This window comes from Dasypus novemcinctus, chromosome 1, assembly GCF_030445035.2.
Source record: "Dasypus novemcinctus isolate mDasNov1 chromosome 1, mDasNov1.1.hap2, whole genome shotgun sequence".
Taxonomy (NCBI): Eukaryota; Metazoa; Chordata; class Mammalia; order Cingulata; family Dasypodidae; genus Dasypus; species Dasypus novemcinctus.
Window position 1 is genome coordinate 84,652,356 of NC_080673.1, and position 21,800 is coordinate 84,674,155.

Below are 21,800 nucleotides of genomic sequence, written 5' to 3' on the forward strand. Positions count from 1 at the left end.
CTATCTATGATGGTAGTCCTGAAACTGAATGTGGCTGAGACCAACACTTAGCTGTTCTTACTTTACAGTCATGACCACAGACCTGAATGGGCCCTTAATGCTACGCAGCATTCCCACTACAAGTCCTTATTTTGTTCAGTATCTTACTCTCATAGATGTCCCTTTCATACCTTCTCCTCTCTCCTCAAACTGCTACATTTCTGTCCCCAAGCTCACTCTCAGCTGAATATCTTGCTCCTTACTTCACTAAACTCCCTTTTTCTGCTTTATTTTTCTTCATAGAATTAGCATCCCATAATGTTAAAAAATGTACTGACTTATTCTGTGTACTCTTGGTCTCACCCCATTAAAATGTAAGCTGCCTCATTTGTTCACTACATCATCCCCACCAAACAAAGTGGCTTCTGGTACATAATAAATAGGTACATAATAAATATGTATTGTATAATGGGAATCAATGAACCACAATGTGCTAAACAGTTTATTGTGAATAAAATAAAAGTTCTGATTATAAACATTTACATGTAAAGCAAGTGCCACATCAACTATGATAGCACATTTTGTACAGTGTGCATGAAGACTTACCTAATTTTCGTTAGTGCCTTTTAAGCAGCAAAGCAGACATTCCTGAACATGTTCACCGAGGTCAAAAATATTAAAGGGATATGTCTCAATTGCCCAAAATAGTTCTATTTAGGACTGGAAATTTCAATGCTGTAGAAGCATCACCATTGCTGTGCTATTTCTTTGTCAAAAGAAAAATCCATTTGTAACACAGAGCCCTCCAGAGATTTGTCACCATTTACTAGGCTTCAGTCCAAAAAGTGTCAGAACTCACCCAGCCAATTTCCAGGGTCACACAACCATTGCTTTTTATCACTTATGAAAACAGAAGACAATTTTAGTCCCCAAAATGGAGTGGAAAATCAATGACTGTAGGATCATGTTCAAAGGTGACAATATAATTCCAAGTCATTATTAAAAGGAAAAACATGAAAGCTATTTCCTTTAGCACTAGTATAAAAGAATGTGAAAGTGCTAGTGTAAAAGACTGTAAAAGAAATTCTTATAATAAGTGTGTAGCATATTGGATGTCAGAAAATTAGAGACAACAATGTTAATGAAAGGTCTACTTACAGTGGAGTAAGTATGGTATAGGGAAACCCTCAGGTGATATCCTAGGACTAGTCACAGTAGGAGTGGGGATTGTTAAATCCCCAGGCTTGAAGGGGCTAAGGAACTAAGTGGTAACACAAACTAGATGGAGGGAGTTGTGTATGTGTGGAGGAGAAAGGGTGGGTGGAGGTGGATAATTTGACAATTGTTGTAACCTTGATTGAAGAAGCATGAAGAAAGAAAGATGACTAGACTTGGAGGGAGCCAGCCAGGAGGATAAATATCACATATTTGCTGTTTCCTCCCTCTGTTCACTTACCAGCATTCTTCATTTGCCAGACTGTAGTCGAAGCAAGGAAGCAAGAGAACCCATTGGGATATAGAGCAGGGTGGAGAAAAGTGACAAGTGATAATGGAAGAGACCTATTGCAGATTTTACCCTCTGTTCCACCTCCCTGGAACTCAGACAAAGGTTGGATATACTTTGTTGTTAGTCTAAATCTCCTTCATGCTTTCATCTTTAGCCATTGTCTTTGGCTAAAGTTTATAATCCTTGTGTCTATTTCCCAAATTTGATAATTTCCCTAGCGGTATCTATAAATCCTTTTTTATACCTTGTTTGCCCTTTATTCAAAGATAATAAGATATCTCTGAGTCATGTGGCATGTTGATATTATATGATACTCTGACTTTTGTTAGCATTGATGATGGCATGGTACATGGAGCTCATAATTTTTGTCCTCCATTTAAAATTCACTGAGTGCAGCTTGACCTCCAGAGGTTTCAGGATCAAACTTGATGTTTTTTCTTTCAAGTTCATTCACATGCCTTCTCAAGAAATTTTCAGTTAGTTTCAGTTAGTTTGAGATGAGTTTCTGTCACTTGTACACAAAAGACTTTTTAGCTGGTTTTAAACAAGCATCAAAACTAATAATGGTCTCTTGAAAAAAACGGTGGCCCCAGGTCTACTTGGTTGCGCCATGGGGAGGCTGGTCTTATGTATCCTTTTGAACAAATATAACTCTAAAATAGAGTTTGTGACATGATAGACACTATTTAAGGTATTTCACAGATTAGCTATTTCTCATATAAATTCTGCAACAGATGAGAAATCTGATGTGCAGAAACATTAAGTAAAATGTCTGAGTCATGCAGCTGGTAAGGGAAAAAAGCCACAATTCGAACCCAGGCAATCTGTCTCCAGAGTCTATGCTCTAGAATATTGCTTCCATTAACAAACATTTTATAATGTGTCTACCATATTCCAAGCAATATGATAGACCTCAGGGATAATATGAAAAGGAAAGAAATCTACACACCAAGGGTTGGATTCTGGTAGTAGAGATATTAAAATATACTAAAAGAAATGTTATTATAGACATGTTCATGGACATCTGTAAAGTTTCAAAATCTTACCTCCAACACAGTGTAGGTTGGGGAGGAGGATAATTAAAGAATGTTCCCAAGAAGAAATAATTACTATTTGTAGGGTGGCAGTAAGTAGTTTGGCTTTTTACTTGAACATGATGAACCATAAAATGAATTTATGTTGGTGAATTACAAAATTACCTTATTATTTCACAAAGAATATTCTGATGGCAGAAAGCAGAAAGATTGAAGTGGAAATATAGCATTTGAATTATTTTATATTAATTATATATGTATATATATGAACATATATATTCACTTCTTATTTTTGAGAATTTGTTTATTATTAAATATAAAATTCTATTTTTATATTTATTTCTGAGTATTTAATAATGCTAACCTTTTTTTCCCTAGTGTATCCTTAACAGAGCCATATAAATTCTACTCATATTAAGCAAAGATAAACTAATTCAAGACATTTTTTTTTGTCATAATATCCATTGCTCTGGATCAGTTTATTCCTCTCAGTATTTTCATATGAAATCTTTTTAATTCTAAAGTTCACACTTACTAGCTGTTATTGCGAAAACCTAAGAAAAGATCGTTCTTGGAAGGACCAGTACTTTATCTTTGACACTAAATTGCATTTGATTATTATTGTGTATGTGAAGAATTCACCAATATTGCATCATAGGGACAAAGACTAGCTCAGATACATGGAACATTAGCGCTATCAGCTAAACAGGAGTAGTAATTATCCATATTCTATTCTTATGTAATTACCTAGACCTTACTCCATTATACTTTATCTAATGCAACTGCATTGCCCCACTCACTCATAAACTGCTCAAGGAGATTAAAGTTACAAGTTTCTAGATAAAAACTTCTTACTTTAACTTATAAAATTGATTATTACAATTCTAATAGCATGATGAATTCTCACCTCTGCAAATGTTCATGTCAAGAGCATCTGTGTTAGTTAGGGTTCTCTAGGGAAACACAAGCAACCAGAAATATCTATAAACAGTATGAGATTTTATAAAATTATCTCATGAGACCATGCTGATGCATGAGTCCAAATTCCATAGGGCACCCTGCAAGCCAGAAACTCCATTGAAAGTCTTTGATGAATTCCCCAGGAGAAGCTGTCTGTCTAAAATAGAGATGGAAATTCTCTCACCTGATGGCTAAAATTATTTCTCCTTTTAAGGCTTTGAACTGATTGGATGGGACATCATTCATTGTTAAAGGCAGTCTCCTCAGTTGATTGTAGATGCAATCAGCCATGGATTCAATCAACTTACTGATGATTTAAGTCCACGAAATGTCCTCACAGTACAATTTGGAAAGTGGTTGCTTGACCAAACAACTGCATACCATTATCTGGTCAAGTTGACACAGGAGCCTAATCATCATAGTCCACCCCCCTTGTCAGCTTGGCACGCATATATATCACTTTAATCCATAATTAATCTATAAATAAAAACAATAACAGACATACTATTTTTCATCTAAAAATACACAACTATCCTGAGTACAACTGGACACACACTAATTAATCCATAATAAGGTACAAATCCTTGCATAATATTCACTCTTAAAACACATCCTCTAACTTAAATACTATAACATGAAACTAATACAATTTATGTCAAATGATAAAGGGATAAGATAGAGAAGAAAACAAAGATATTTGTTTCATGTACATATACAAGCATGCCTGTTTAGGTTTGCTAAAGACTGCCAATGCAAAAATACCAGACATGGGTTGGCTTTTATACTGGGAATTTAGTAGGTTAAAAGCTTACAGTTATGAGGCTGTGAAAATGACCAAACCATAGCATCATTAGAGATGCTGTTTCACCAAAAGTCCACTGCTGGTTAGATCTTGGCCTCCTGCCACATGGCAAGGCTAAATGGCAGCAGGACTCTGCCTTCTCTTCTAGGCTCACCTTCTCCCTGAGCTCAGCTGTGGGTGATCAGGCATATGGCTCATCTCTCCCTGGGCTTCATCACTTCAGCATCAGGCTGCTCTGCTGATTTCAAGCCTCCGGCCTCTCTCTCAGGCGTTAGGGATTTCTCTGTCTCTGTGGTTGCTGGCAATCCTAGAGGGATAAAAAAAGGGCAGCTCTCTTCCTCTGTGTTCCATTTATATAAGACTCTAGTAAAAGGATTAGGACCCATTCTGGGTCTGGCAATCTAATCAAGGGCATTAACTGAAGTGATATAATAAAAAGTGGTCTAATTAATGGGTTTCTTGACTGAATCTAATCAAAAGCTCCCACAACCAAAAGGTTCACATGCATAAGAATAGGTTAGCTTAAGAACATAATTTTCTAGAGTCCACAAAAGACTCAAAATAGGACAATAGTCATAACAAAAACGGGAGGAAATATTCATGACCATTACAGTTCTCATTTCTGTAGCCGATCACATGGTCATAGTTCATATTTACCTTTACCTTCTTCCATGCCTATTCCATGTTGTTTCCTTTATTTCAACAAGCATCACAGCTAGTCATAGTTCTCTGCCTGGTGGGGTAACTCAAACCTTCATTGCTGAAGTTTCTGAGTCATTGTTAATCCTGCCTGGATTGGGTTGTTGTGGTTTTCCATTGACTTTAATCATGGAGCATGGTAGTATTAAGAAATGTCCTAGAGGACCTCCTGTATTCCATGTAAATTCTTCTTTACCTCCATCGTGTAGTTGCAGTTCTATTTCCCTTTGATAGTCAGGGTCAATCACCCTAGCCAGTACAGTAATTCACTTATTGACTGTTGATTCAGAGGCATGAGGAGCCCAAAGCAGCCTGATAGTAATCTGAATTTACAGTTCAATGGAATTGTTATGTCTACCAGTAAAAGCACTCCTGTTTTTGGTACTAAGAACTGTAGACCAACAGAAATTAAGATTGCAGGAATAGGAAGTCAAAATTTTCCTGGTGGATCTCTAGGAGTAATTGTGAGTGGTACCATTCCTATTTCCACCCCTTGATTCTTGGGCCATGAATCCTGGCTATGGGTGAAATGCTACCATAGAGTGGGTGCCATAGATGTGGACTGGGTAAGAGAAGGTAATGTAATGGAAGTGTGGGCCATGGGTATTTGGATAACTTCTTCATGAAATTTATATGTGCTCTCAGGACCCACTCAAGCCCTACTGGTATATAACACTTCCATTTTATGATGTAATGCTGCTGTCCATTCCCAACTTTATGGTTTGGTGGATTTAACTACACCCAGCTCATGATAGGCAACTCAGGTCTCATGGCAACTTAGTGGCCCATGATTAAGCATTCAGTCTCTCCTAAAGCCCAGTAGCAGGTCAAAAATTGTTTCTCAAAAGAGTAGTTATCTGCAGAGGATGGCAGGGCTTTGCTTCAAAGTCCTAAGAATTTACTTTGTGATTCTCCTATAGGGGCCTGCTAAAGTCTTTAGATTGAATCTCTATTTGCCACTGACACTTCTGGCACCATTGGATCTGCTGGATCATATGACCCCACTATAGGTACGAAGCTGTATTAGTTAGGGTTCTGTAAGGAAAGAGTACCAACCTGAGATATCTGTAAATAGCTTGAATTTTTATAAAAATTTCTCACACAACCATGGGGATGCATGACTCCAAATTCCATAGGGCATACTGCAAGCCAGAAACTGATGAAGGTTCTCTGAAAGTTCCCAGGAGAAGCTGGCTGTCTGAAATAATGATGGGAATTCTCTCTCCTAACTGCTGAAATCACTTTTTCTATTAAGACCTTTAGCTAATTGGATGAGACATCTCTCATCTCCTCAGTTGATTGTAGATGTAATCAGCCACAGATGCAATCAGTTCACTGATGATTTGAGTCATGAAGTATCCTGACCGTACAATTCGGCAAGTGCTTTCTTGAACAACTGGGCACCATTACCTGGCCAAGTTGACACATGAGCCTAAACATTACAGCATCTTTTGTTTTCTGCTAGCAAAATGCCTAGCAGTTAAATAATAATAGTGATAAATAAACAGCAAATGCACTTAGGTCAAAACTTAACATAGAATTGAGATGCATATATCTAAGTGATTTCCACAGATGTCTGGACTTTAAGTTTGATGAAGTCAGAAGGCATGGCTACTGGTTACCCAGTATATTCCAAGTACTTAGCAAAGTTTTGCATTCAATAATTACTTGATAGTTGAATTTTATTGTTTTGATGTACATTTGGGATTTACTATTTAAATACACTGTAGTCTACTGTGTATTTTATATACACTTCTATTGGCCTCTGGCTGCTGAGTATGTCAAATTTAAATGTTTTATATATTACACAATAATATCCTGCTAGACAAATAAGTGTTTAGCATATATTAGTTTTCTGGGAAGAATATTGGGTGGTGCTTTATCAAACTCTTCCTATGTTTTCCTGGAATTCAAACTAATCGACATTTAAACTAAATCAGTCATATATCCATGCTAGAAACAGAAGCCACTTTAGGTATTTTAAAAGGGAGAAATTTTATTCAGGGTTTTAAGTGCTTCCAAACTTTTAAATAGCTGATGGAGCAGATTCAAGGCTATACTTTTGCAGGGACATATAGAGTCATACAGAACTGGTTCCCTGGGGGAGCTTCCACTCCTGAGGCCACCACTGGAGCACTGGGAGAAGCAAAAAGCTATCACTGTTCCCTTACAAATCAGCACCAGATACCTCTGCAGAAATGTTTCCTGTTTTCAAGATCTTACATACCAGTAGCAAGACCCAAATGCTACCAGCATTTAAGCTCGGCTTCCCCACTGTTGCTGGGAACTTTCCTGAGTACCTTTAATCCTCTGAATCACTTTTGTGTAATAATAATATTAATAGCTACAGAGAAATTTGAGAAATGTAGATTTTGACTCTATACCCTTATCAAGTAGAATGCGGGTGGCTACGAGTTCCAGTTCAGAAATATATATATACAAATCAATCCAATTTTTAAAGCCCTTTAGTGGAAAAGCAAAAACAAAACTTAAGAGCTGAGGGGACTTGGGTAAAATTCAAGCACTGCCACTTGTGAATACGAGCAAGTGCTTTGCCTTCTCTGAGTTTCACTTTCCAAATCTGATGACAACACCCAATCCATCTCACAGGATTATTGTACGGATCAAATTAGAAATGAATGTAAGCACTCTTCATAAAATACCAGCTACTCACAATTGCAAGTAAATATGATCAAGAGGAAGATTGAAGGAAATTGCAAAGATCATTTAAGTTGCTATCATACCTTTAGTGTAAATACCTTTTATTTTATCCGAATTTTTGAAAAATTATGTCCCTATTTTTATATGGTCTATACATTACCACAACATCTCATTCCCCAACAAACTGAGAATTTAATATAACTGGAAAAATTAAATCAAGTCAAACTTCCTTATAAATATTAGTGGTGGCATGTCATATTATAATAGCATAGAATTCATAGATCCTGTAACAAACGTTGTTTTAATAACTGGTAAAAGCCATATTTAAATTAGTTTGTTCTCCCATCTATTGCTTATTTTTTACAGAGTTTCAAGTGTTTCTTATATTTACATTGGAAAGTCTTCCAGATTTTGTGATTTTCATGACCTTGTGTTTAGTTCACCTTTTAGTTAACCAACTCTCTGTGAAGTGGGTGTTAAGCCCTGGACAGTAAAGAATGAAGGTTTCTTGACTGCTGAGCCCCTTGATAATAGAAAAAGAATTACTAGGGAATTACTTTTCACTTTATGTTATCATTAGATTGAAAAAATATAAACCCATAATTATCTACAGTTATTTACTACTTTGATTGAGCATCATTTGCTGGTGTAATAAGATGATCTCATGAGCAGTATAAGATTGAGCCCCAGAAATCAATAAATATCATAAAACCTTTTTACTGTCCCTTCTCTCCTACTCACCATATCAATTGCTTTTTACCTTCTTGTTTTTCATGAATGTTCTACAATTCATTTTACTACCTGTCAAAAGTGAAATGTCCTTTTTTTTCTGAAGAGATAACGATTGTTTGATATTTCAGTTCCCTTCACTGATTTTATTTTTAATCTCTTTGTTTCTAATAAACTCACATACTTATCTAGCATTTTAAGCCCAAAATTTGGAATAAAATAAAATATTATATACATATAGACAATGAGAGCTAACAAAGTGATTAGTAGAGACTATCAGGATTCTTATGCTGTTGATTATGAGAGAAGCTTCTTAAAAAACCACAGAGTACCAAGAAGATAACAGATTATTTTTTTCTTTTCTTGTGAATCAGGAGTATTTTCATTTGTCTGTAGTCACACAAATTCTATTTACCAGACAGAAGAGGTTTGAAGCCACTTGATGCTATATTTCTCTCATGAGGAAATCCAATTCTACCTCATTCCCAATGCATCTGCAGGCAGGTAACTTCTGGGCTACTGGAAGACACTCATGCTCAGAATATATTCAGACTTTCAGTGGGCAGCATGGAACTACCCAGAAAGAACTAAGACTTTTCCTGTACACATTCCTCAGTGATGTATCAAGGGAACAGCAACTGCATGCCTCTTCTGTTACTGGACTTTTACGAACTTTCTTTGAATTGAAAACGCAAGCTTTTGGAAGTATTTTTCCTCTGAATACACCAATAAATGAATCTTCCCTAGTTCCTAGCAAAAGCCTCAATTTCATTTTATAGCATTGATTTCATAGTTCAGTCTTTCTACAGAGTCATTTATTGTAATAAATATTAGAAAAACATAGTCTGGGTGAAAGAGAGGTGAATTTGGCTAAACAATGAAGATCATTCAGTGAAAAGAATGATGGAGGCTTGTGAAATATTTAGGGCCCATAATTTGAGCTGTATGGCATATGACTTTGACATTGTAGATTGTGATTCATTCACTATTTGCTTATTATACCAGACTGTATTTTTCCCTATGCTGTACACCATGCAAAAGAAAATATAAATGGCAATTGTCAAGTCATTTTTGTGTTCTGCTTATTGATTCAATGAACTGTGTATTGTCATTTATAACCTCAATTGATAAGATTCAATTCTGCAAGGAGTCTTTATAAAGCAGATAAGCATTTAAAGGGAGAAATATAAAGAAGCAGAAATTAGAAAACTGCAGATCTATTTCATATGGCTAGCAAAATAATACCATTCCTTGACAATTTTTTCATATTATTATTTTAAATTTAAACCTGTTTTCCCTTAAAGTTCACTGTTTACCCAAGGTAAGCATGTCATAGCAAAATGCATATTTTGTAAAAATAAATTGAGCTGCTAAAGGTTTAAAAACAAGGGGAGGACCTTTCCTTTACCCTATGTATCTAGTTCATCATTGGAACCTACATAGCATTTATTCCCTGACTTTTATTCTAACCAGCAATAATCTGGTTTAGATATCTATGTCCCTTCTAAGCACCATTGCAATATCTTCCTAATGCACACCTTGATTTCTTTCTCTCCATATTTCAAACTCATGTTAACATGTTGTCACCAGGTTCCTCTTTCAAAAACATACAGCAGACCATGGCCCACCATACTCAGAGAATTTCCTTGTCCACCCTATGCAAATAGAATTAATTCTGGATTCCTCACGTTAGTAAAAAAAAAGGTCATTACTTTATGTTTCATACTTACCTTTCTGGTTGTATTTAACACCATAGTGTCTCTTTCTTTGCCTACTTTGATCCTATTACACACATGCACATTGTGCTCTTCCATCTTGGGCACTTGCTCAAGAGTTACATCATTCTGTTTTTCTACATTTGAGGAAGTGCTATGTTCATTTCCTATCTTGCTACAAAGCTTTTTGCATTCAAAGTTCAAGATTAATTCAGCCATAGTCTACATTCCTAAATTAATTACTACCTCAATTAGAGCTCTATAAGATTGTGAATTGCTAAAAAACAAAGACTCTGTCTCACTAGTTTTATGTTTCTCAGACTTAGTATAAAATTCAAGATATACTAAATAAAAGATTATAACAATTTTAATTGAATTGAGTTGACTAGAGTCGGTCATGATGTCACTCTGACTTTCTTTCAGGAGCATGGAATTCCGATCAGCATGGGCTATGCGGTGGCACCTCATCACTCAGGGGTCTACCCAGTTCATATTCAGCTTTATGCAGCTTGGAAGAAGGTCTGGGATATACAAGTCACCAGCACTGAAGAATATCCACACTTGAAACCTGCACGGTATAGAAAGGGCTTCATTCACAATAGCATCATGGTGAGCACATAGTGCTGGTATATTGAAGGCTTTTAATTTCTACCCATTCTAAGAAGACAGATTTCCATGATCTCTAAAGATGTAGCTTCAAACATATTTTACATGAGTTCCAAATATTCCTCGCATAACATGATGGTGACTGGTCACTCAATAATATATAATATTGTTCACTATAGGCTTACTTCTTAAACTGTGGGGTGACATTAGAAAGCCTAAGACAAACTCAAAACATTGTAAATGAATTTCATATGGGTTATCCACTGTAGTTTCTGGATTGAAGTTTTGTCTGGAGATTTAAAGCATCTTCTGTATTTTTCTCAGTATCTATTTTTTTTCTGGGAGGGTAGTGTATAATTTTAGTGGGGGTTTTCCAGAGAGAATGTGTGTCTATGATTCAAGAAAACACCTTTCAAATTGAGACATTATTGACAGAAAGAATCAAATATTATCTGAGAGTTAAACGTATACACTCAGTTTATGTTGACTTTTAAACAGTCAAGAGTATCTTAGGACACTGGCTTTCTTTGTTCTCTTTGCCTTACATACTCCAAAAGTGGAGGTATATATTTAGACATATTTATTTAAAAACCAGTAACGTGAGCTAAAAATGATATATCATTTAATATGCACAAGAATAAACCAAGTGCATTTTAAATGGGAGTTTGCAATTATTTACTGGATGAAAAAATTATAGTATTGACTTTGAAATAAAATAAAGCATCTTACAATGTTCATCCCCACTTCCAGAACCTTAAAGCCATAGATCATGTTCTCATGATCAGTTGCCAAAATAATAGTAAGGTTTGCAAACTATCTCCCTCCTTTAAATATTTACACATTTCAAATCCATTATTCAGGTTGTTGTAAAAAAATTCTCTTACTAAAACTATATAAAAGTGCATATGCTTTAGATACGTGTATATATTACTAAAATTATATACAAGTGTGTATGCATTTATATGGGTGTGTGGATGTGTGTGTGTATCTTATAGGCAAGGAAGTAAGTTAATATAAATGACTTCCTTTTCTGTGAGATAGGATCCAAACCCTTTCACCTGATATTCCTGGAGCTACAGTACACGGCCTATGACCAGCCTTGTACCCACTAGTCTTGCCTGTTCCTAAGTTGTACTTGTGTTGCATTATTTTATGTTTTCAAAACATGACATTCCTCTGCTTTGGAAGGCTTTATTTTATAGATTTCTTTAGGATTTAAATGACTGTGACTTCCCCTGGTAATATCTGCTTGCTATGCTGGCATTAATCTTCTGGCAGCACTCACACAACACATAGTGGGAATTTCTCTCAATGCAGATCTTGCTACCTTTTATTTGTTAATTATTTGTTCAGTTAACTATGTCTCCCTGCAGAAACTGTGAGAACCCCAAGGGCAAGCTGCAGGTATCATTAATCTTTATATCACTAAGATTAAAAAGAGTTCTTGAACTATACTATCATTAAATATAATTTTAATTGAATTGGATTGAATAATAAAAGGCAGTTAAACCTAAAACCAAAGACAAAATGCTAGCATACATCCCTAATCAGAGATGACACTCAATATTCTTTAATCATGATACTTAACTGTTTAATTGTAATTTAGCAGAAGACCTAAGGAGACCTTAGACCAAATTGAGCTCTTGTTAATGCAAATAGTGGTGTTGATTCCCATAGAAACCCAAGAGGTATAAAAAGAATTATTCTTATCTAAATGGGGGGAAATTAAAAGTTAATTCTAGAAGATGTCAATAATCCCTGGCTATCCATGTGATTGAGTCACTGTAAAAATACCCACTTTCTGTTTATTAGGTTGCATAGCTATTTGATATTTTACAAAATAAAGACATCTTTAATCAATTTTACTTACATTCGTTTACCTTGAAAGTAATACAATCAGACAGATAAGAAAAATAAGCAAAGAATAAATAAAATTATAGCCATTCTGTGCAATTGGATATATTAATATTCCATTAGACTATAAGTAGTTTATTATTCAAAATGAGTTTTTGGAATAAAATTTAATTACTTATTTGCTTTCTCTGTTGAGCATTCAGATTTGCAACAGAATTAACTCCAGAATATGCCAGATCCAATCATTAGATGGTTTGACTACTGTGATGAAATTTAAATTCAGTGTATAATAAAAAAAAAACAAACAAAGAAGAACAAAGTAAAGATGGGGATAAGGAGTTGTGAGTGATGGCACAACTTATTCTTTTGAATCCCAGAACCTGAGTGTAAGGTAAAACTATTTCGGAAGCAAGGCAAGTAATGGCCCAGTAGGACGAAAAAAACTAACCTCGGGGAATCTTTCTTTTATAATCAAAGTCATCCTAATAAGGTTTTTGTTTTGGTCAGTCCTTTAACACAATACAGCAACTGAGTGAGACTCAAAACCCTTTAATCTATGGGCCCTATGGTTTGGATTTGTAAGCTCACTTAATATCTGTGTGAGTATCCCACATCAACTCTTGTTTACGATATGATTCCATATCCAGCAACCAAGGAACTCCAATAGGAAATGACGCTAAAGTCATGAGATAGTGGAGTTCTTGATCAATTCACGTCAATGTGCTGCTTTTCCACCCTTTTCCTCAGGTCCTCCCTCGACAGACCTGTGGGTTGTTCACCCACACTATTTTCTACAAAGAATATCCAGGAGGACCCCAAGAACTGGATAAAAGTATCAGAGGAGGTGAACTTTTCTTCACAATCCTTCTAAACCCAGTATGTATTCTATTTATGCTTTCTATAATAACAACAGTATTCTCTAATATGAGTTTCATTTGTTTCTAATTACACGTCAACCCATTCCACAAGATTAGGTGGCAAATACTAGCGCTACTAGAGAGAAAATCAGAGGGTGTCTCTAAATTATTCAATTCCCTTATCATCCCTAGTAAACACACATACACACACACACAAAGTATAAAGAAGCACGTGTTGAATGTAACAAATAAATGTAACATAATATCTCAGTGTTGGCTTCTATTCTTGAATTGCAGTAAAAACACATTAATATAGAGTTCTCAAATCAAAACTTAAAATTTATAATTTCACTAGTGGTATATATTTTGTCTATTAGTTGAGTTTGATTCTGGCTTAAGATACCAGTAAGTACACTTACTTCAGTCTCTAAAAATGATCACAATGCAAAACTGCACTGAAAATGCTTTCCACTGATTTTTATTTGGGATCAAAAGTAGAGAATTTGGTCCTTTTCTTTATTTAATTTGGGTCATTTCAGCTTTCAAAGTTTGCCATGTTATTTCTTGTTATAAATATGGGAGTCAAGGCATATATAACAAATATGTTAACATCAGGTAATCCTGGGATGTTTTCAGTTTTTAATTTTTCCCCATTAGGACTGCATTTCTGGAGTCCTAGAGAAGCATGTCCACACTTAAACCACAATGCACGTTCAAAAATAAGAAATAATGTGTCTTATGCTTTGACCATATTACCTAATGGATTTGTATACACAAAGAAAATGGATGATGCTTTAAACAAAACTAGGCTATAGTTAAGTTGTCTGTGTGGAAGCTAAAGGTATTATTTCAGATAATTCAAATATGGTGTTTAAAATTCCTAAAGAAATTAAATAAAAATCTATTTTGTATAAAAATCAAGATTTGTAAATCAGTTTGGAGGGGTGAGGAAGTGGGGGTAAAAATGCTTTATCAGAATACAATGCATGGTTATTAAAAATAATACAAAACTAAAGGACTTGTTTGGTTGAGGTGACACTAAACTGGGGAGTAGAAGCTTAATGCTCTGTGATCTCTAGTAAGAAGCTTCATTTCTCAAAACTTACCTCCTGTCTGGTAAAACAAGCTAGATGAAATACAGCCTTAAATGTGTTTCCAAGGTATTCCTGCTGGACATAACTCTAAGATATTGCATTTTTGTGTATATATTTCAAACTCACTGGCACTTAGGAAGTGTCAAGGACATTCTAAAAATAATTAAATATTGTACGTGAATATTAATGACAATAAACATGGAGACCTCTCTGTTTACTCCTTCCCTCATTAATTGAGTATTTGATCTCAGCAGAGGCAAGTGTCACTTCATACTGTTTTCAGGCAAGGGCTATACTCCTGATTCCAAATCTCCTCTAGTGATCTCCTAAAGAGAAGTCAGTAAGCATTGGAACACTGATTATTGCCTCGCCTCATCCTCTTGCCCTCAGGTTTTATTGCTATTGCCTGTCTGAAAACTTATAATTAAAAACATGGCTTTATACCTCTGTTTTTAAAGTGTACATTGTTTATCACTTGTCCCTCTTTTTAATGTACCAGTCAGAGACAGACAGATGGTCCTTTCAGTAAGGTAGAAGACTGCTGGGAACCCAGTATTTCCATCTTTCCTTTGTGAACTAAGTTATCATTGGCACACAGATCTATTTTATTTCAGGAGAACAGAATAGTGAAAAAGGGAAATTTCAGGAGCCTTCTTGTATCCTGTCACAAACTATATATGTCTTACCATTATGAATCAGTGATGAACTCAAAATAGATTAAATGGTTAGGACAGGTTAAAGAAGAAAGGCAGGACAGGTATAGTAGAAAGAGCAGTGATAGATGATCCACAGTGTGGATCATTGCCGGATGAAGACCTTAATGTGGGACACAGACTGGAAGTGAGTGAAGATAATTGGAGAACACACAAGAGGAGAGGAAATAGTGAATGAAAAAAAGTAATTTAAACATGGGGTTCTTTTGTACAAAGTTCTCTTAGGAGTAGTAAGCACCATAGGTGATGGATTAGGACCCATATTCAACTCACTGATCTGGAGGGAGAGGTATCTTAAGGCTGCTTGAGTGATTATTCTTTCAAGTTAGAAAGTTCCAGCAAGCCTGGCAAGGAGTGAGGCTGTAGGATTGGGGTGAGGAAAGATGGAAGCAGGAAGGGAACAAGTAACCTGACACTCAGGCTTCTCCTCTGTGCTACTCTTTTTTCTTCAAGCATCACTTAACTCTGTCAGGGTAACCAGTATTTCCATATTCTTTCGCCAATTTCATGCAGATATAAATATCTGTAAGTTCATTGAGGTGAAGATATAAGTTGTTAATATGAACTAATATGCTAATTCCAAAAAGTATTTGTATTCGAACAGAGCCAGTTCCTAAAGAAGTCTATGATTGAATTATTTTACGTATTAGTCAACTTCTTCAGTGGCAGGGGGTAGGGGTTAGTATATTTTTAGTGAAAAGCGTTAAATATTTATGAAATTATCCACTTCCTCTACTATCTTTAAGACTGACTCTGAATGTGGAAAAGTGATGCTTGTGAAACCATATAAATAGGACAAATGATCATTAGTGTTAGTATAAATTCTAAAGAATAAAAACCAAGCTAACTTTATTTCCTTTTTTTCATTAAGGATGTGTATTTTCATGTCACAGCGATGGTATGGACATTGTTTATTCTGGATGTGAGAGGCTATTTCACAACAACTCTCTTGGATGGTAATCCTATCTGTGGATTTTTAAATATTCGATAGATTTCTGTATTAGTGTCAGATCTTTAGTATATTGACCAATGGATGAATAATGATATAGACAGCATGGCACAAAGCTGGGCATAATGCTAAATACACCAGATGATAATGTCAATATCCAATTTCTTTTTAATATATTGGCCAAATCTAGAAAGATAAAATTTAATAGAGGATAATGGAAATATCTTTCTACTTTATTGCTTTATTGCCTAAAATTGCTTTCAAGGAAAATAACTGTATAATTGTGTTTGAAAATAGATAGGGCAAATCCAATCTTGTAAACTAGGAATTTGGATCAAGACTTCTAAGCAGAGTGAATAAATCATCAAAAATCTAACTGCATCCTAAATTATGGTCTACCTCTTGAAAAATGAGTTAAAATTTTTGTGTCCCCCTTGAAGAGGAACACAAAAAACTAGCAGTCACCCATCAAAGAAGTGTGTAAAAACAACAACATTAGAATGACTCAAAAGAATGAAGGCTTAAATTAGAAAAGATAACATATATGATGAAAAACGACAAACACTCTCATTAATTCATTTAATCTTTTTTTCTCTCTATTTTTTTAATGTTACATTCAAAAAATATAAGAGGTCCCATATACCCCCTATCCCCTTACACCACTCCTCCTACATCAACAACCTCTCATTATCATGGGACATTCATTGCATTTGGTGAATACATTTTGGAGCACTGCTGCACCACATGGATAATGGTTTACATTGTAGTTTACAGTCTCCCTCAGTCCTCCCAGTGTGCCATGACAGGACATACAATGTCCAGCATCTGTCCCTGCAGTACCACCCAGGACAACTCCAAGTCCTGGAAATGCCCCCACATCATATCTCTTCTCTCTCCCTACCCTCACCAGTTCCCGTGGCCACTTTCTCCACATCAATGCTAAGTTTCTTCTATTACTAATCACAATAGTTCCATAGTAGAATATCAGCAAGTCCACTCTAATCCATACTCTATTCCTCCATCCTATGGACCCTGGGATGGTTATGTCCCCTCCACCTCTACATCGAGAGGAGGCTATGATTCCACATGGACAATGGATGCAATTCTCCTGCTTGCAGCTATAGGCACTCTTGGCTCCCTGGTGTGATGGTTGACCTTCTTCACCTCCCTGTTAGCTGGCTAGGGTAAGTCCAATAACCTGAGGGTAGAAGTTACAAGTCTGCTGAGACTCAGGGCCCAGCTGCCACATGGACAGTCCAGAGATTCAAGTCTCCTGAGTACACACCAACCCCAGTGCCAACCACAGGTCCAGTAAAATTGACAGAAGAGGCATGTGTAGAAAGGTCACATCTGAGTCCAACTCCATCACACTCAGAAACACAAACTCCAAAGTAGGGCCAACTGAGATGGCACTGAACTCCCAGGTACTGGTTCTCCTGAGGGCTACAGAGACCCAACAGGTTCTATAGTCATGGCAGATGACTCTGGAGTTCAGTGCCATGTCAATTGGCAGTACTTTGGAGTTTGTGTTCATTTAATCTTCTATTCCTTATTGAAGAGATATAACAACTCATTTTATGTGCCCTGTGGATGGCAAACTAAAACTAGCTAAATGAAAGCTACATGGGGTTAAATTCCTATATTATATGTAGATAACTTAAATCTTTGGGAACACTGTATGGACTACATTAATCTCTTAATCACTGACGTTGTTCAAGTAGAAATTTTGTAAGAATTGGAATCAATAACTTATAATACCTGATGCTAAGAATCTTTGTCTATCTCTTTCCTTGTAAAACATTGTAAAACATGGAAACTATAAAGAAAGTTTGATTTTAAATATTACAAACCAAAATTATAGATTTCATTCTCCTGATGATTTTAAGGCCAGAGGAAAAGGAAAGAATAACCTGCCATGATACAAACCAACATATCCAAGAGTTAAAGGATACAATAAAAATAGAAAGACACTGTGGTAGATTCATTAAGGGAAATGAAAGAAAAAAACAGGTCTTTCACCACAGGTATACGGAAAGAAATATTATTGCCAGATTTAGCAGAACCATTTTGAATTCTGATTCTAGTTTCTACATTCATTTGTATGTAAACATTCTATGAGCTAATAAAAACTGGAAAAGTATATGAGAGAACGGCCTTGAATATCCCTCCCTAGAGTACTTTCAAATAGAATCAACAACTGTATAGTTCTTTCTTATCACCTTGGGAGTTCATCTGCCTAAAGAAAGGAGAGTAGATTTAATAACCTTGAAAAGTTACATGTTGTTGTTTTTCTGGTTTATAACTTCTACACCTCAGCTTTGAAGTAAAAAAGCATAAACCACCCCAATACCAGCAAAGTCTCTTTTGGCACCCAGCTTCCAATTTGAGGATTCACATTACTTTCGGGTTGTGCCCCTTTAGAACACATACATAATCTTTTCTGTGCTCAGAAGTCTTTGATACACACACACACACACACACACACACACAAATATATAAATTTTTTCTTTTTGGATGTTTAACAGTATATATGTTTAAATTTTAAGTGTAACTCCAGCTGGCATTCAGAGACATATCCTGCTTTCATAATTTTATACATTTCGAAAGATATCATTTTCTCAACTACCATGAAATAAATAATACAAATTGGAATATATTTTTACCTCTTGACTTACATCTGAACTCCTGTTACTGTTGCATGTTAGATCTTCTGATTTAGCAAACTGCAAGAAATGGTGTTTCTTGGTTTGCTTGGATACCAACTTATTTTACCCAAATGAGTTCTAACAATTGAAAACTAAAATATATGAAGGCCATTTGAATGGCATTTCAAAAGCATAGCTAGGCATCTGTCCATTTAACACTCAGATAACTTCCTCTTATTTTTCTCAGGTTGTATCATGACCTCATCACATACTGATATTTGCCTGCAGTGTTCCACACTTGTCAAATACTAACATGTATTTCCCTGGTGCCAAATGTTTCCTGTATTTTCAATATAATCTTTGTTCAGACAGGAAGAAATATAATTTAATCATGTATGAGGTGAAACGGTTTATACCAGGTAACTCAACATCACTCAAGTCGAGACACTACCCTATAAAATATTCAGCAATTGACAATAGTAAAAGAAGTCTGGAGTCTTATTGGACTGTGTCATCAGCAACTATAAAAGCTTGAAATGAATACGTCCTACCAGATTTAATCTTTTCTCTACCTCATTTTAATTTTGTCCTGCACAAAATGCATATGAAAAATAGAATTTTCTAAGTTTTCTTGTCAGATATGTTTAAAGACACTTAGATTCTAGAATGCTTTTAAAAAGACAATAGTAGAGCCAGAAAATCTACTACGGTTCCCAAAGTTCAATGTAATGCCTAGACTCCCTAATCTTTGCTTCTTCTATTGGCCAATTACTAATTCATGTGAACGAAAAAATCTGAGCTTGAAAAAGCAGTCTACTTGTAATTGACAGTAGAGTATAATAGAACAGCAATGATATACTTATTTGTGTGCTGTCTGCTGAACTTTCATATACCTAGGCTTGTTAATGAGCTTTCCTTCTTCCCAAATATCAATCTCCAGGCTCGTAAATCTAATAGCAAGTGCAGTGTGCAGTATATTATGGATTAGCGCTGGCTCTTCATACAAATTAGGGAAAAGGTGCAAAAAGCATAGGAAAATATTAATGTGAAATAACCTGAGCCACATTTGTGTGAGTTCTTTGTAATACTGAAGTATTCTAGAAACAGGTATGCAAGGTAATTCAAAGAAATATATTTTACACGCAGCACAAAATAAAATAAAATTCAAGCAAAATCTCAAAATTTATTTTGGAGCAGATTATAAAGAACTGCTAATGACTAATATCGGGACATCTGAATATCCTCTGAGGATTTTTATTTTGATTTCCAATAAACTCTGTTTTATAGAAAACTAGAAAAATCGGAAAGAATTTCACATAGAATAAAGTAATTATATATCCCACTAAATATGTCCCTTTGCAAATAGTATTTTAATATTCCTAACTCAGAGTCATAGGTTATTTTTACATGTATTCCAGCAGTATTTATATTTATAGAAACTAACTTATAACTGCTCCACTATAGTGAAATCTTTCTCTTATACAGGTAGGGACTTTGAAGCAATTAGTGCTATTGGGAGCTCTTGGAGTTTAGAGACCTGGAGTACAAGCCACCAACTGTGAAAAGAATGGACCCCTGTGGAGTATATAGATTGTAGAAAATTCTATTCACTGAAAGACCTCTTTTTTCCTTTATCTCTTTTTTTTTTTTCCTTTTCTTAAAGATTTGCAGGACTAACCTTTACAAAAGGACATGAGTCACCACTTCTGCAATGATTCACAATCACAGCAGGGACTTTGTAAAATCTGGAGTCAGCTAAGATTTTGATCACCTCAGGATGTATGATATTATTCTTTCTGTGCATACTGAAATCAGGATCAGAATTAGTATAAGGATATAGAGAACATGGGAACAATTTCTTCTTTCCCAGTTTCTGAGTAGTGCAGGTTTTGTTTCATTTTCCTGAAATCAATAGTTGAGACTACGTAATATGCCAATACAAAAGACCAGAGTATTTTTGTCCTAAACCCAAACTCTCGTCTTCTCTTCAAGTATGAGAAAGATTACTATTATTGAGTAGAGATGCATCTTTCTAATACAATGGTTACTACAGACCCAGATGGAATATAATTTGCATTCCTTATATTTCCATGCCATGAAAAAATCCGTAAGATTACATTGTTTTTCAATTTTGTTTCCATAGGAAAAAAAATGAAAGTAAGTATATTATTGGAGAAGTCCATTTCATCAAGTATAACTGGATAATTTAGTTTTCCCATAACATTGTATGAAAAGCAGCAAAATAACACTTAAGCATAAATAAATTTTAAACAAAGAAAACAAACTTTCTGGTTATGTAGATCTTAGTCAATAGATAAAATCTTTTCCCCCTATATTTTGGTGCTTTTAATATATAAGTATTAAGTGCATATGCTCTTGATATTTAGTGATACTTAGGAACATAACCAAAAAAACTCATGGTAAAAAAAAGAAGACTTGACTTAATTTGGTTGCTGCGGAAGTGGCAGGTGGGGGTGGATGGTAGAGAATACAAAAAAGTAAAATTGAAAATGTGTGCTTTTCTCTTCGTTTATTATTTGTCATCCCACCCTTGGCTTCAAAATTCTTAATTATGCCATTTCTTCTACAAATTATATAAGGCTTAAATATTTCAATATATCTTGTTTCTTTCCTTAATATTTATTGAAAACCAAAATGTAGAAAGTATAGTGAAATAGACTGCTTTGGATCACATTACCATATTTCTCTTTGTTTATTCCTACCCCAGTTTTCTCTGGTTATTCCTTAGAGTCAGATGTTGTACAAATAAAAACATTAGCTCTTTTCTATAATATGTCAACAATTTTCTTATTTTATATACTTGGAAGCAAAATAAGTATGTGCTTTTCCATTAATGGCTTAGATTCTGGTATGACATGTAGTATTTATGTAAATACTAACTAAACTTTTTGTTATACATAGAGGGATTAAAAGGAAAAAGTCTTATGATTTCCATCCAATCTTAATAATTGATGCAAAAAGAGCCCTATCATACC

At 35.2% G+C, this 21,800-nt stretch overlaps 1 protein-coding gene across 2 annotated transcripts in view; it reads left to right on the top strand.

Moving 5' to 3' along the window:
- Positions 1 to 21,800, top strand: part of LOC101442209 (N-deacetylase and N-sulfotransferase 4) — a 292,548-nt gene that overhangs the window by 170,377 nt on the left and 100,371 nt on the right. For both annotated transcript variants that reach the window (XM_071215004.1, XM_058293542.2), the window contains exons 5-6: positions 10,510 to 10,695; positions 13,294 to 13,422. In XM_071215004.1, the coding sequence (XP_071071105.1) occupies positions 10,510 to 10,695; positions 13,294 to 13,422 (315 nt within the window). The remainder of the gene's footprint in view (positions 1 to 10,509; positions 10,696 to 13,293; positions 13,423 to 21,800) is intronic.